The sequence below is a fragment of the Rhinolophus ferrumequinum genome, chromosome 25 (assembly GCF_004115265.2).
Source record: "Rhinolophus ferrumequinum isolate MPI-CBG mRhiFer1 chromosome 25, mRhiFer1_v1.p, whole genome shotgun sequence".
NCBI classification, from domain to species: Eukaryota; Metazoa; Chordata; class Mammalia; order Chiroptera; family Rhinolophidae; genus Rhinolophus; species Rhinolophus ferrumequinum.
Genome location: NC_046308.1, coordinates 10685655 through 10702773, shown reverse-complemented (window position 1 = coordinate 10702773; position 17119 = coordinate 10685655). Strand labels below are relative to the sequence as shown.

Below are 17119 nucleotides of genomic sequence, written 5' to 3'. Positions count from 1 at the left end.
ATGTAGGCTATGATTACATTATGTGAGCATTAAAAAAAAAACAAAAAACAAAAAAAAAAACTACTGAAATATAAACCACACCCACCAAAACCGTAATGGGTTGTGCTGGCATGCGAGGATTTTGGTGGCTTTCTCGTCTCCACTTTCTAACAGTTTTGCAAAAACAACATGGCTTTACTGCTGCTTTTAGTTTTAACAGACAGACGCATGCCACAAAAGCAAAACCAAAATGATGCTGGAAGAGAGCAGCTGTCAGAGTGGCAAATGAGAGCTGGAGAGGGCAGCCCTGCGCCTAGCTCTGCGTGGGGGACACTGTCGGAGCCCAGCGGGCCAGTGCCGGTCCTGGCTCATCGGACCTCTGTGTGCCTCAGTTTCCCACCCAAAATGAGTGTTTTGGAACAGATAACCTCTAGAGTTACTTCCAGGTTTAAAACTGTATGATTATAAGTCGGAAAAAAAAAACAACTCAGAAATCAGAGAACAGAGACGAGAAAGCAGGTATTTCTCTAGTTTTCCCCATGATGCAGTGTACAGGTGGGGGGAAGGGCCGTCTCTATAAGCACTATGGGCATTTAATGAACTATTACGTATCACCTCCAGTTTTAAAAGATGCTTACAAACTAGAAAGAAAATATATGGCTATAAAGTTAAAAATTCACTCAACGTTAAATAACAATATAAACCAAAAACGTTGGGGTGAAGTTGTGGGACCACATGATTCGCTGCCCGATAAGCTGCAGGAGCTATGAGAAGGGTGGACGTTGGTGTCGGGTCACAGGGGTTCACAGGCTACAGTGCTATATACCCCTACGGGAGGGGACAAGACTCAAGCTGCACCTTAAAGGACGGGGACTGGGTTTCTTTTGGGGGTGATGAAAACGTTCTGGAATTAGATAAGGGTGGATGAGTACACCACCTTGCGAATATACTACAAATCACTGACATACAATTTAAAAGGGTGCATTTGATGGTATGTAAATTACATTTCAACTTAAAAAAAGATGTGGTCAGCGGTAACTAAGTAGAACAGTGTGGAAAAAAATGAAAGGTACACCAAAGAGAGTAGTAAGGAGAAAGGTAGGTTGGAAACAAATTCCAAAGGGCTTGGAATGTCAGGAAAAGGTAACTGGAAATCATCATCCATGGATAGTAAGGGAAGCAAAGACTCCTGGACCAAAGTGTGAAGGATCAAAGCTTTGAGAATTACGTATTTCCTCTGCTGGGAAAACAAGCCTCGGGTAAGCAGGGGCCAGGTCCTGTTCCCCTGACAGGCATAAGCGTGTCTCAGGTGAGCTTATGAGTGAATGAGCAGTTGAAGGTTACTCTGAGTCTGTGTGAAAAGAAGAACAAGGAAGAACCAAAACAGGGTCAATTGTAAGACAAACTGTAATAAAAATTAGTCTAGGCCTAAGCAACATGACTCTACATCAGGAACATTTACAAACATGACTCTACATCAGGAACATTTACACAGAGGATTAAAACGATAGAAAGAAGCAAGAGATTTCCCAAGAGCCTTCGCTCTCTGTCAATTATATGAAATATATTTAATAGGTTTAAATGCAAAAATGTTACATAATTTAGCTCTAGCTATACAAAACTTAATTCCACTTGTGTAAAGAAATGGAGAGAGAACCACCAGAGGGAAGAAGACAAATAAGAAATGCAAGATAAGCAGAAGAGAAAAAAATGATGAGGTGGCCACTGTCTCTTTAAGAAGCTCCTTGGAGATACATAACCGTAGAAAGCCTGGTGAATACAACATTGATTGGGAATGAGGTAACCACAAACACCGCTGTCTCAAATGAAAAGGGATTCAAGATCTGACCCAGAAAACAAGCATCGTAACCACCAGATAAAATTTTAATGATAAACACAAGATGCTCCACATACAAGTAAGATATGAAGTATCTGATGTTAGGCCATAAACATAAGGTTCTCTCAGAAAGCGGAGCTCGAGGAGCCTCGCTGACCCACAGATCAAGTTTCATCTTATCGATCCACAAAACTCTGCCATCGCTTTGCTTTGTGCTGGCATAACCTGAAATGTTGCGCACACTTCAAGGGACACAGCGGCAGGAGAAAGATTTGGCATCTGGACTCGTGGCCAGCCTGCCTTTTGTGGGGTCTGTGTCCAGATAAAAAATTCATAATTGGCTTCCGAGATTAAAGTCTCCTTTCTTTCTAATTTCTTTTATGATTCTTAGTCCAATGTCCTCAAAGGCAGGAGTGCCACACTAGGAGACCCCTTTAAGCTAGAATAATGCGAGTGCCTTGCTTAATTTCCACGGAATCTCAGAATCAGTGGGAGAAAAGGACCTTACACATCGTGAGCTCTTAGGTCCACACTTGAGCAGTGAGAGGCAGAGCCTAAAGCCGTACTGGTAACTGGATGGACAGAACTCCAGACTTCTGGTCCATTAATCTTTCTAAAATAAGAGCTCGACAGCACTCCCAAGAAGGACATTAACCTCTAAATTGTGGCCAGCAAAACAAAAGCTAACGAAAAGTGTTCCTACTGGGAATACCTTGTCTAAAGTCAAAATACCTTTCCGTAGGCACTGAATACCACAAAATATCAGACTAATCTGACTGTTTGGAATTTCAATTCAAATGGTGCTCTTTAAGGAATGCTTCTTAAGAGTTTTCTCTAAAGAAAAAACTCACCTACTACTAAATTAAGTCCAAAGTTTATTTCTGTTTTCCTCCAAGCAGGACCTCTCTTGGGTAGCTCACTCCAAAGCCAATCCAGACTTGGAAGTTTCAGTGTCCTGGTCTCCACTTTACACCATTAAGAAAGAATACAACTTGAGACTCTAGTTCAAGACATCTTCATCCAAAAAGAAAATTTATCTTCTTATTACACTCTAAAGAAATAGATAAACACATCCCTGTACTAAAGTATGAAGAATTCATGAAAGTGGTTTTTGGAACAGAAGCCAGGGGAATCTACAGAAGCTCAAATTAAATTTCTTGGCCACAGAGACAAATAAAAAGCCCATTTCAGGTCAAGTTGAACAGCGAATCCGTACTGTGTGATAGGCAAGGAAGACTGTGTGTGGCCAAAGCCCTACCTCATAATAAAAGCTTCAGCACAAGAGAACCAGAACAGGACCTCTTTGTGCCAACACTTATTATTCTTGCTTGACTTTTTTATGTCTCCATAAAATACAAACTCTTTGCCTTAATGAAAATCTAACCTAACACGCCACAAGAGTGATTTAAAAGCTAAGACAGACGGGTTGAGACAAATGGATTACACATCTGCTGGACGACATTCGCTTCTCGCCACTAACTACAGAGCTCTCAGGCACTGAAGGACAGAATCCTCTCCAACGTGGGCCACAGAAAGACATGGAAGGTGCGTACTCTCATGGGAAGATAAGGCCACGGGGATTCGGAGAGGTGGTACGTGAAAACGGAATGACCTCACGACCAAGGGCATGAAACGAAAAATTGCGTTTGCTTACCCCGCAATGACAACGCCGTCGTGAGAGTGCACGTCACATAAAACTGCATCGGGAATGTGCTCCAGCTCACTCACGGCACCCTTGCGATTCTGAGTAAGAAAGAGGGGATGCGGGTTATACCATTCTTGGGGTAGGGGGGACACACAGCATTTCCCTTTCACCAACACGCCATAGCGAGTTTTTACAGCACGTACCGTGTTCCGACTTACCTGGACATTCAAAAGGGCAGAGACAACAACTAACATGTCAAGCAATGAACATTTACGAGTTCCCACACACTGGAACAGCACTGAACTAGAGGGCACGGGTATGTGTGGGATGCTGTCCCTGTCCCCGAGGGAATCACAGGGCATAAAGGAAACAAGGGACACAAAAACTACAACCCACAGAAGGCCGGCGGTACCTGAAGAGAAAGTACTTCATGATATTTTACCTGTTAACAGCCGTTATAAACAATCCTCAGAATAAAATGAAAAAGTATACACAAAGAGGAAACATTAGGATGGGGAAAAGGGTGGAGGAGACGTTATTTCTGACTGAAAGGTCAGACGTTCCCAGGAACAGTATTTAAAGGAACCCTAAAACCCAGAACATTGGTTGGTCCTAAGAAGGGAACCAGGTGGTAGGTGGAAAGAGGCAAAAGGAAAATGTAGCTTCCACTAAATGCCCTTTTGTGACTTTCGAATTATTTGTGCCATGACAATTATGATCTATGCAAAATATATACATAAAACATTTATTTTTAAAATAAAAATAAAGGGGAGTTAGAGGAACAGAAAGTACTTACATGTGGGATGTCAGGAAGAGTGAGAATTGTTAAGGCGAAAGTAAGCATGGAGAATAAAGGTACTCAAGAATACGAAGGAATCCCTCATTTCAGCTTTGCTGGACTGAGCCAAGGATTAGAACGGTGTGTATAAGTGCCAAGCGCAATTGTTAGCATCTAGCAAGTGTTCAATAAAAGGCAGCTACTATTATTACCATTTATATTACTAGCAGGCAGATAACGACATCCATTCCACTGAAACCAACAGTTATTCAGCAGCTACATTCCAGGCACCGTACGAGATAATCTGCAAGATGATCTTGCTTAATTCGAAGGCCAAATCCACGGCTGAGAGACAAAACGACACAGCCAAGTGGAGCTGCCCTGCTAGTGGAGAGTATGGAAGGGAAGGACTTGGGAGTCATCTTTTGGGGGGGTCACAGCCCAAATCACAAGAACAGCAAAGCTCTTCTGAGCGATGAGGTACTGTGAGAAAAGGAGAGGGCCTGAAAGGAAAGTCTGTGTGCTTATGGCATTTACTAAGTTCCGTCATGTGGTCCCCACCCCGCCACCCACCTGGGCTCCCACCCTACACTGGTCTTAGAGAAATACCAGAAGGCCGGAGTGAAAAGGGTTTATGCAAACACCAGGAAAAGCCATCCTCGTCACCACAACCACTCATCAACTAGTTTGTACATTGGCTCCGAATTGCAGGTCCACATAAGTTCATGCATTTATAGAGCAACCCCCTTCTCGGGGTTCCCAGACCGCAGCACCTGCCCAGGGCATCCTGAAGTCGAGCACGAAGAGCACCAAAGCACAGTATCTGCACGCAAAGGCCGGCGGGCTTCCACAGCCAGCGCTAACTGAGCACTGGCCATGGGCCCCGCTCTGCAGGAGGAGCAGCAGGGTGTCACTGAGTCGTCCTCCCCATAGCCCTCTGAGCAGGGCTTCTCTGAGCCCACTTCACAGATGAGAAAACAAAGGCACACAAAAGTAAAGCAACCTTTCGTGTTCGGACAGGGCTTTCTAGAATCACAACAAGAATCCCACCATTAGTGTCCACCGTCGTTTAGCATTTCACATAATGCAGTCCTCACCGGTAACCGTGCCCGGAGACAGGCCCGAGACCCTCCAAAGGGAAGCCTCCCTCACAGTCCGCCTGCAGTTTGACTCCAGTTGATTCAATCAACAACCATGTCTGGATCATTTACCAAACACACGGCTTTGTGCTTGTTAGAGAAAAGTAATAAATAGATGTTCAGCTAAAGTGCACGTAACCTGTATACTGCTACCAAGGGCCAGGTGCCATGAGGTGGGTCTTTAAACCCCTTCACTTCTGTCATCTGCAGCCCCGATGAGGAAGATATACCTGCCTCCCTCCCTCGCTTTCTCTGATACCAAAGAGAAAACAAAGGACATAGTTGCTGCTTTCTATCTCCGGGGCTGACAATTCTGAATGCGAGCCAGGACACGTGGAAGACCTCCAGCTCTCATACCCACAAATCTCAAAAGTATCCCTTCTTCCTGGACAGAAAGGCCCTCGTTACTGCCTAACTCTCGGGCTTTCCTTAAATGACAGCCCTTTCTACCAGGGTTCAACCCTCCGCTTTCTGACCCCGCCTGTCTAAGCCCCGTTGACCATCCCTCATGCCTGCCTCCCACTCATGTCCCTCACACAGACCTACTCAAGCACTACAAGCAAGAGGGCTACGGGGCCTCTACACGAGTTGCTTACCTGGGGGGGATGCAAATGGTAGTCCAGTGGGGTTCTTACTTAGTGGTGGTGTCTTAATGGCCCGAGAAAGGACAGCTATGCTAAGTCTCCTTAGAAAGGTGGTTCTCAACCAGGAGCAAGGCTGCCCCCCAGGGGACATCAGAAGATATCTGAAGACGTGTTTGGTTGTGACAGCGGGGGGGGGGCAGGAAGAGGATGCGGCTGGTATCTACTGGCCAGAGGCTACGCACGCTCGCTGCTCAACGTCCTGCAGCAAAGCACCGGACAGCCCCCGCCAAAAAGAACTGTCCGGCCCCACCTGTCACTAGTGCTTGGGTTAAGAAAGCCCGAATTGGAGAACCGCTGCTCTTATTAACTTTGCTAGAAACTGTGTGAGGTTGCCCAGATCAAGAGTAGGGGTCACTAATCAGGTTACGAGGTGACTGGGGACAGACACGCACACAGGCAATATGCCACCATCAGTAATGAGCAAAAGCTTGTTAATCTCTGAGTCTATTAGCCCTGACCTGTACAGGACAGGCCAGAGTATGGCTCTGTCCCCTCCGTACAACTGAATATCCCGCTACCCAGGTGGGAGGAAACCCAGCTGGGCCACCACACGGCTATCTCGTCCTGCCTCGAGCAGCTTTATGTAACACTGTTCTTGACAGTTATTTCCTACAGAAACGCTTCACTGTGCAAATTCTTAGCTGTGATCTAATATTTCCGTACAGATTTTGAAGTGATAAATGTGATGGAAGCCAGCCAATGGGTTATGTGAGGGAAGCGGAGACAGGACTCAGAGACGTTTAATAACCTCCCGCTTACATCGACTGGAAACGGCATCCTCGGCTCCTCTTTTGCATCAGGTGTTCCTTGTGCTTTCCTGGTCCACCCAGGGAGACGGCGCGAGTGGAAGGGCGCTGCACTGACTACACCAGAGACCCGAAGCATCCGAGGGTAGGGGACTGGCATCTCCAGCTCGCCCTTCCTCTCCTGTAGAAGGACAGGATGCTCCCCAATGGTGTGATTGGAGATGGCGAACAAAATGGGCAGCAAGTCACCTAGAGCGGAAGGGACGCTCACCACACTCATCTCTCTTTGCTTCTGGCAGTTAACCTTAGGCTGCAACCGGAAGGACCCGGTGTTCAACCCAGGCTTGGATTCCCTTGTCCTGGCAGGCTACTCTTTTACAGGTAATGAGTGATACTGGCCATGGCCTACCTTCCAGTTGGTTCTTAACATGTGTTCCCTGGCGCGGCACTCTCGGAAGATGAGCTTCCAGCAGGAATAATCAGAGATGCTGCTCTCGGGAAGGTGCCCTTCCTGCTGGCACAGCCTGTACCACAGCACTTCATCTTCGGCAATCACCTTCCACGTCTTGCTCACCTAAAACAGCAGAAGTGACACAAATGTCAAAATCTGCAATTAGAGAAGCCCCTTGTCATCCAAAAATCAATCAACACCTTTATTATTGCCCTGGGTTTATGGCTGTATAAAATGCCTCATTAACAAAACACTCGGAGGTGGAAAAAAAAAAACACAAGCAAATGTTTCCAATTTTATCTTTCAAGATTTCAAAATTGTTGTATTACCATCTCACATTACATTTTAGACTATTTGGTTAAATTATTATATAACGTATAAGAGACAAAAATACACAAATACATTAAAGGCAAAAAATACATGTTGTAACACATTAATAGACATACAATCATATATTGCTTTTCAGAATAGAATCACTTTACTTTTTACCAACAGGCACTTGTATTTCCATCTTAAAGAGCTGGAGACCAATAGCCTCTGATATAAAGAACTGTAATAAAATAAATATCCATAACTCAAGACATCTGCTGTATAAGAAATTCAAATTTATATTAAGTGTGAAAACTTAAAAGATTTTAAATGTGTAGATTAAAAATTTTTTACCAGAAAACTCAAGCTGTTAACCAGGACTGTAAGATCTGATATGGTGAAATTAATGTTATGTCTGGACTGAATTTCAAATCCCAACAGTATCCGGAGGAAATGGCCGTTTTAGCTATTAGTGCTTTCTCTTCCAACCCTAACTTAGGGGAATGATGGATTTACTTCCTCACAGGATAACGTACAAAGTTGGGCAGACTGAAAAAGATGAACTCTGATGGCAAGATGAGAAACTGATCCAGCAGGCCCACATGATCTTGGGTCTGCAATGCATCCGACTCACTTCTCATCAAGTACAAGTTGTGACCAGTGGTTTACAGTAACCTGTGCTCTTAACACTCCCTTGGGGCCATGTCAAGACATCAAATACACACAAAAGAAGAGAGAACATGAGACAAAAGAAGAGCGCACACAGCATGTGCATGGCAGATTCTCATTGCACGAGTATGCCTTGTTTGGTCAAGAACTGACAGGGAGTTAACTTTTGGAACCACAGAGCAAAGAACTCCGAAAATCTGCTCCTCCAGAAAAGCAACTTGCATGTTGCCCAAAATTACCAAAATCAACTTTTTCAGAACTCTCGAAATTAAAGGCTTTCAACATTCTGAGGAGCATTTATTCAAGAAAAACGGCAGAATCTTGTTAAGAAGTGCAACTTTTGTTTTGACTTACACTAATCCCATCCTCCTCCTCCAGCTCCATGGTAGCCTTGAAAATCAACAGCCTTGCAACTATGGTAGCTGTAAAACCCAGCAGCTATAAACCCACTGGAGGGGCCAGATGGGTTTACAGCTCCCCAAAAGTGCCATCCCCAGAGAACTGTCACCATTTGACCTACCTGGCAACTTGCTGAGAAACTCTGTTCTGGAGGATTGTCTTAATCTGACCTGACTCAGGGCTTGGATCTGTCCTATCTCTAGGGCATTTGTCAAAAACAATTAAGGGACAACTGTTGAACACTGCAGCTGCCCAAGTGAGCATTACTAATTGGTGCTAAAAAGAGAATGACCAAAAGGCTTACAAGGAAAACCTGGGGAATGGGGTGTCCCTAGGGGGCTTTGAAAGGCTCCAATATATTTCTGGGAAATTGAGAACGCCATGGGCATGTGTAAGACTGTGTGTGTGTGCTCAGCAGAAACTTGAGAAGGCCCTGATCTCTCAACTCTGGCAAACCTTGAGGCTCCATACAAGCAGGAAGTAAAGGCTAAAGCAGAGTTGTAAACTGTTGGCATGTTGAAGGCATGCCCCAACATACAGAGTGTACCTCAGCAAGAGACTTATTGGTTCAATGTACTTAAGGAAATTTCTGTCCAATCACTAGCTAACCACTAAGCTAAATGAGCAGACTTCAGTGGTCATACATGACAAGAAGTACAAACCAGAGAATTAGTCCAGAAAAGCCATTAAACAAAGAGCAGTAATAACAAAAGTAATAACAAATGAACTCTCTAGAGGGGGGAGAATCTGATTTCCAGACCTGTCACATTGTTTTAAAAGGCTAGTTTTTAACAAAAAATTAGGAGACACACAAAGAAACCGGAAAGTATGACCATATACAAAAAGAAAAAGGAGTCAATAGAACTGTCCCTGAGGAAATCCAGATGTTAGAATTGCTAAACAAAGACTTTAAATTAACCATTATAGATATGTTCAAAAATTAGGAAAGCATGTCTGAACAATAAAGAAAAGCATGTCTGAACAATAAAGGAAGGTATGAGCAAAATGTCTCACCAATTGGAGCATACTGATAAAAAGATACAAATTATTTTTTAAAAAAATCAAGGAGAAATTTTAGAGTTGAAAAGTACAACAATGAAAACAAAAACTTCACTACAGGGGCTCAACAACAGATTTGAGCTATCAGAAGAATCAGCAAGCTTAAGGTCAATTAAGATTATTCAGTCTGAGAAAGAAAAAAAAATGAAGGAAAAAATAAATACATAAATAAACAAACCAAAAAAATGAACAAAATCAACCAAGCCTCAGAGACCTGTGGTGCACCATCCATGTGGACCAACGTAGGCAATTATGAGAGTTTCCAGAAGTGAACAAGGGAAAGACAGGGGTAGAAATAATATCTAAAAAAATAATGGTCAAAAATACCCTAAATTTGATGAAAAACATTAATCTGCCACATCAACAAACTCCATGAAGGATAAACTGAAAGAAATCTACACCTAGACACACCATGGTTACACTGTTGAAAGCCAAAGAGAGAATCTTGAAAGCAATCAAGAGAAAAAGACCTACTATGCACAGGGATTCTATACTTCTCATCAGAAATCATGGAGGTCAGAAAGTATTGGGATAGTATATTCAAATTGCCAAAAGAAGAGACTGTCAACCAATAACTGTATATCCAGCAAAACTATCTTTTAAAAAATAAAGAAGAAATTAAGCTATTTCCAGATAAACAAAAACTAATTAATCGGTACATTTGCCCTGCAAGAAATACTAAAAGAAATCCTTTAGGCCGAAATGAAAGGCTACTAGATAGCAACTCAATCCACAAGAAGAAATGAAGTACACTAGTAAATGTCACCATAGGTAAATATAAAAAACAGCATGAATGTATTTTTGCTTGCACATTTTTTTTCTGTCTAATTAAAAAGACAACTGCTTGAAGCAAAAACTGTATTGATGGGCATATAATACATAAAGATATAATTTGCATGAAATAATAGTACAGAGAAGAAAGGGAACAAAGTTATATTGGAGCAGTTTTGTTATACTATTGAAATTAAGTTGGTATTAATCCAAATTAGATTGTTTTAAGATGTTAATTGTAATACCTAGGGCAATCATTAAGAAAAAAACTTCAAAAAATATGGTAAAAGAAATGAAGGAATTAAAATGGTATGCTAAAAAAAAAGTCTATTTAAAACAAAAGAAGGCAGTAATACAGGAAAAGAGAAACAAAAAAGATGTAAGACATACAGAAAACAAATAGTAAATGGCACACATAAATGCTCCTTTATAAGTAATTACATTAAATGTAAATGGACTAAATATTCCAATCAAAAGACAAATTGGCAGAATAAATAAACATAACCTAACTATATGCCATCTACAAAAGCCATAATTTAGATTGAAACACACAAACAGGTTGAATGTAAAAGATGAAAAAAGATAAACCATGCAAACAATACCCAAAAGAGAGCTGGAATTTATATACTAATACCACATAAAATGAACTTTAAGACAAAAATTGTTACTGGATTAAAAGGATATTTTTATAATGAGGGCCAATCCATCACGAAGATATAACAACTATCAACACATTAACTTAACAACAGAGCCATGAAATATGTGAATCAAAAACTGATAAAAGTGAAGGAAGTAATGGACAGTTCAACAATAATATTTGGAGACTTTAACACTTCACTTTCAATAATGAATAGAATAACTAAGGGGAATATCCACAAGAATATATAAGAACTGAACAACAGTATAAACCAACTAGGCATAAGAGACATCCACAGAACACTCTACCCAACAACAGAGTGCCTATTCTTAAGTGCAATGGAACATTCTTCAGGACAGACCATATGCTAAGCCATAAAACAAATATCAATAAACTTAAAAGGACTGAAGTCATACAAAGTATGTTCTCTGGCCACAATACAATGAAATCAGAAATCAATAACAGAAGTAAGTAAATTTGGGAAATTAAATACTACATTCCTAAATAACCAATAGGTCAAATAAGCGATTGCAAGAGAGACTAGAAAATACTGTGAGATGAGTGAAAACAAAAATGGAACATACAAAACTTATGGGACACAGTGAATGCAGTGCTTTGAGGAAAATTTATAGCTGGAAACTCCCATATTGAAAAACATCTCAGATCAATGACCTAGCCTTCCACCTTAAAAAACTAGAAAAAGAGAAAATGAAACCCAAAGCAAGCAGAATGAAGAAAATAATATAGATTACAACAGAAATAAATGAAATAGAGAAAACTCAAGGAAATTAAATTGGTTCTTTGAAAGATCAACAAACTTGACAAACCTTTAGCCAGACTGACCAAGGAAAAAAGGAGAAGACTCAAATTACTAAAATCAAGAATGAAAGAGAAGCCATCACTATTCATCACTAAAATGAAAAGTATTATAAGGGAATACTATGAACAAATATATGCCAATAAATCAGACAAGCTAGATGAAATGGATACATTCCTAGAAAGACACAAACTACTGAAACCAATTCAAGAAGAAACAAAATCTGAAAAAAGACCTGTAACAAGTAAAGAAGTTTAATTAACAATTTTAAAGCTTCACATAAACAAAAGTCCAGGCCTAGATGGCGTCACTGGTGAATTCTACCAAATGTTTAAAAAAGAATTGACAAATGACAATCATTCACAAATTCTTACAAAAAATAGAAGAGTGAACACTTCCCAACTCATTTGAGGAGGCCAATTTTACCCTAATACCAAAACCTGACAAAGATATCACAAGAAAAGAAAACTACAAACCAATATCCCTTATGAATACACACAAAAATCTCCAACAAAATACTAGCAAACTGAATCCAGTAATATATGAAAAAGATTATGTGCCATGACCAAATGCAATCTAGCCCAGAATGCAAGGTTGGTTTAACATACAAAAATCCATGTAATATATCACATTACTTCAATAAAGGACAAAAGCCACATGAAGTTCTCATAAATTTTCTTTAAAAACTGTAAAAATTTAAAAAACAGTAAGAGAGTTCTTTATATTCAAAATGAATCTACACTCTACCAAAAAAAAAAAAAAAATCATGGCATGGCAAAGTTCCTTTACATAATAACTTCCCCAAGGACACCTAAAGCGATAGGGATATATATATAGTTTGGTAACATTTTCAGAAACATGTCTTTATGATTGCCTCCATTATTGAAGAAACAGAGTGATGTAACAGAAAACCAGTTACACTGTGGAAAAGAAACCCAGACTATAGTGCCAGGTCTTTCACTAACTAGCTATGTTACTATGAGAAAGTCACTGTGCTTCTTTCCTCTGCTGTGAAAGGGTGGCGGGGGGGGGGGCGGTCAAATCCTAAAATGTCCTTTACAACACTAAATTCTATGACCCTGCGGCCTTCGTTTCCTCATCTTTAAAATGTGAATAATCATATCCCACCAGCAACAGAGCTGCTATGTACTACCTCAGAGGTCACAGAAAAATACATGTAATTCTTTCCACATATGCCACATACTACTACAGACCACTACTGATAGCACTACAGAATATACAAATACCTTATTACGAAATTATGTTGCTCCAAATATTACTTTAAATAAGGAAGCCATTAGCTTCCTTGTATTTTTAATAAAGAACATTTATTGAATCTATGAGGAGCTCCTACTTGTTTCATGGCAGCAGATAGAGGCTAAAACTTACCAAGTAAAAATTCATTAGAATCCAAGACCTCAGCTTGTTTCAGTCTCAAAATTTCTGATTTCCCATCGCAAGCAAACTACATTAAAAATAATCTTTATTACAATACTTTATTCAACCAAAAGTATGTCAAAGCAATACTGACCAACAGAACAGTCTGATGGTACATTCAAGTTCTGGCTTCCTCAGTACCGTTCTTGCTGTATATGAGGGCATGCAAGCTCTAGGAGTGACAGTCGCATCACCTACGTCACCTGCTCTGTAGTCATGGACGTGTTGCATGGAATGCACAGCATCACAACGGTGACCAGGTAGCGTAAAGAAATGGAAGGCTTCTGTCACGTCTGTGAACCCAAGTGTCACGCGGAAATGCAGAAGGTGTCACACTGGCTCAAATTTTCAATGGTTTAGATACTGGAAAAATAAGAGGGGTCTTGGAGATCAACCAGGCACATTCCCCACTGCAGGAGGGGTCCTCACAGCACGGCATCCTGGCCACTGGAAGGCTTCTGGTGAGGAGCTGGCCTCCTGAGTTAGTCTGATCCACTGCAAGACACTATTGTAAAGTACTTCCTTCCATCGGTTAGAAGATGGATTCCACCTATGGCCCTGATTTTTGCCCTCTTGAAAAAAAAAATCTATTCCCTCTTCCCCCAATGGCTCTTCAAATGGCTGAAGACAGCCATCACGTTTCCCCTTAGCCATTTCTTCATCTCCATTTCCTTCAACTAACTGTCACAGGACAAGTTTCCATACCCGTTATCTCTGAATGTACCCTCTTATTTCTGCATGTACAGTGTCTTTCTTCAAATGTGGTGCTCAAACAATACCCCAAATATGGACTGTCAAGTACCATGAACAGAAGGATTTTATCAGACACTAACTTGCTACTTCACTGGTAGATAATATCATCATGGCTACTGAACTGTCCACCAAAGCCTCTGGACTCTGTTTACTTAATTAACTATTTAAGGCAAATGACAAGGCATAAAGAATATTACAAACAGCCAGAGACTCACCAACCTGCTTAAGAAATAAAATATTACTAATAAGCTTAAAACTCCTACGCATCTGTCAGTGTCCCCATCCTCATGCCCCCAAAGTTGGCATTTATCATTCTGCGTGAGTTTTGTTTGTTTGTTTTTTGGGTTGTTTTTTTTTAAAAAGAGCTGGGTTTTTTTGTTTGTTTAATTGGGGAATATTGGGGAGTAGTGTGTTTTTCCAGGACCCATCAGCTCCAAGTCAAGTCATTGTTTTCAATCTAGTTGTTGAGGGCGCAGTTCACTGGCCCATGTGGGAATCGAACCGGTGACCTGGGTGTTATGAGCACTGCACTCTAACCAACTGAGCCAACCGGTCGCCTCTCTTCATGAGTTTTTTTATACACGAATTGCAATTAAAGAAAAAAAAAGTCCCCATTTCTTACTTTCACAGTATGATTATTTTTAAAACTAAATTCTTAACTTAATAAACGTTCTATCCATTTTAAATCCGGCTCAGTGCACCCCATCCCCACCCCATATTTTATATCATCTTTGCATCTCAACTCTGTCATCCTTTGCATTAGCTACTTCTCCCATACGTAAGTCACCTGCAAAATACAGTCTGTGGGCCTTCGCGTCTTAATTATTTTACAAAAACGTTAACGAGGATGGGGCAGAGGACAGAGCCTGTGGCAAACCACTGCCGCGCCCCCCGCACGCTGACAGAGGTACATTAAGCAGCCCCACCGGGCACGGCCGTGGCATCAGTCACAAACCCACCTAACCACACTGTCATCCCATGTCACCATCTTCGCCATCACGGCGTCCGGGAAACCAAACCTCATCTGATCACAAGTGAGCAGGCAATAAAGACTGGGGTAATGACCCACTAACACTGGGGTTCCAGCTCTGACGAGACAGAACGCCGTGGTTTTAGTTTTGGCATGCCTGGTCCACAGCTGAGCCTGTCCACAACACTGGTGGTGTCTGTCCATCTGTCTGTGCCAGAGTGAGTCTCAGCACAAGGCAATCGTGAAGCACAGACAGACACAGACCAACATCAGCTATGATGGAGCCAGGCCACAACTCAGATAGGTTTGGAGCAGAGAGCACTTCTGCAACAGGCCCTTAGGATTCAGGGTTAAATCAGGTGTAAGATAAGGGCCAACGCTCTCAAAGGCAGACAGTGCTAACCTAAACACAGGGCAGTTTACTCTGATTGTTGGATGACAGAAGCCCTTTTTTTTGTAAAAATTATAAAATGTACAAGTAATGGCTGAAAGACTCAGAGCGGCTAAGCGATCATATGTAAGTCATGATTTCGTTACATAGACCTGTAAAAGCATGCACAGCAAAACAACAGCTCCTCGGGGCGCTAACAAGTTACTTCAAAAAAGGATTCCAGGGGCGGCCGGAAGCTCAGTTGGGTAGAGCGTGAGCTCTCAACAACAAGGTTGCCGGTTCAATTCCACCTGGGATGGTGGGCTGGGTCCCCTGCAACTAAGATTGGAAATGGCGACTGGACTTGGAGCTGAGCTGCGCCCTCCACAACTAGATTGAAGAACAACAACTTGAAGCTGATGGGCCCTGGAGAAACACACTGCCCCCCGATATTACCCAATAAAATTTATTTTAAAGAAAAGGATTCCCTGGTCCAATGAGTTTGCGCAACACGGGTTTACACAAAACTAAGAAGGATTCTTTGCTGCAGAACTTCTCAGAGCTTTTAATAGACTGACCTGTATTACATATCTCTAAGAAGGAGATGTAAGAAGCTGCATTCCCCAAACTTATTTGGTTCCTAAACACTTCTTACAAGAACTGTCTCAAAGCTTAGGGCTCTGCAGAAGGTACTTTAGAAACACTGAAATTGGTTATTGGTCAATGAATTAAGACGTGCTGGGTGCTAACCATATGCTGGGCAGTAAGGCCAGCAATTCTCAACCACTTTCCACCTCAACCTGCCAAACTACACCCTTCTCATGTGGGTGACATCCCATGGACCACAAGGAAATGTTTTGGTCTCTGCCCTTACAGTCAGATTGGATCACAAGACTGGCCCCAAATAGGGGGCAATCTTTATTATTCTGTAGTCCAAACATTAGCTAGATGGCTGTATTTTGTTAGATGGAGCCACTGAATCATCAGCATTTTAGGAGAATCCGAATCAGTACTTAGTTGATTACAAGCTAGGAGATCCCAATTAAATTAAACATTCTGGATAACTTTTCACCGGAACTACACTATACAAATGTCAGCCGCTTTAAAATGGAGGAACTTTGCAGAGATTGTTCAAGAAGTCTCAAATATATCAGACCTTAAAAACTTTGGAAGCTGAAAAAAGATTTTTAGTATCAGCTTCAAAGAAAATACCAGGTCGTTTTAAATAACAATCTTAAATTTGTACAACAGGGTTATGGGATGAAAAACTGAGAACAAAGAGTGGACATTTCGGTGCACCATCCATCCCCACCACTAACCTCTAGATCACAGAGCTTATTTTCTAGAAAATGATATTCAGGATAAAGTTTAATTCCCGGATAACAAACAATAAAAATCTCTGTGAGAGATTTATAAAAGCCAGAGGTGAGAATTACTTCCAAAAAGGGATCAGGATTGTACCTACAATTAGGTACTAAACATAGAAATGTGCCAACAATTTCTTACACAAACTATAAAAGGAGGGTGCCTTTTTTCCCCCTTCTTTTAAAGAACAAAACTGTCAGGTTTTAAGAATTTCTTTTAATCCGGGAGGAAAAAAAAAAACCACCTAGTTAAACATTCACAAGTAAATTTTAAAGAGTCTCACCCAAATGAAATCTAATTGTTTGGATTTCTTAAGTTATATTAAATGTAGCAAGTTTACAAGC

General features: G+C 41.3%; 1 protein-coding gene across 1 annotated transcript in view; it reads right to left on the bottom strand.

Moving 5' to 3' along the window:
- The window catches only part of FBXW8 (F-box and WD repeat domain containing 8), a 109557-nt gene that overhangs the window by 73287 nt on the left and 19151 nt on the right, over window positions 1-17119 (bottom strand). Inside the window, exons 3-4 of the mRNA XM_033097580.1 lie at window positions 7178-7342; window positions 3471-3559 (exon numbers count right to left, since the gene is read on the bottom strand). Coding sequence (XP_032953471.1) covers window positions 3471-3559; window positions 7178-7342 — 254 coding nt within the window. The remainder of the gene's footprint in view (window positions 1-3470; window positions 3560-7177; window positions 7343-17119) is intronic.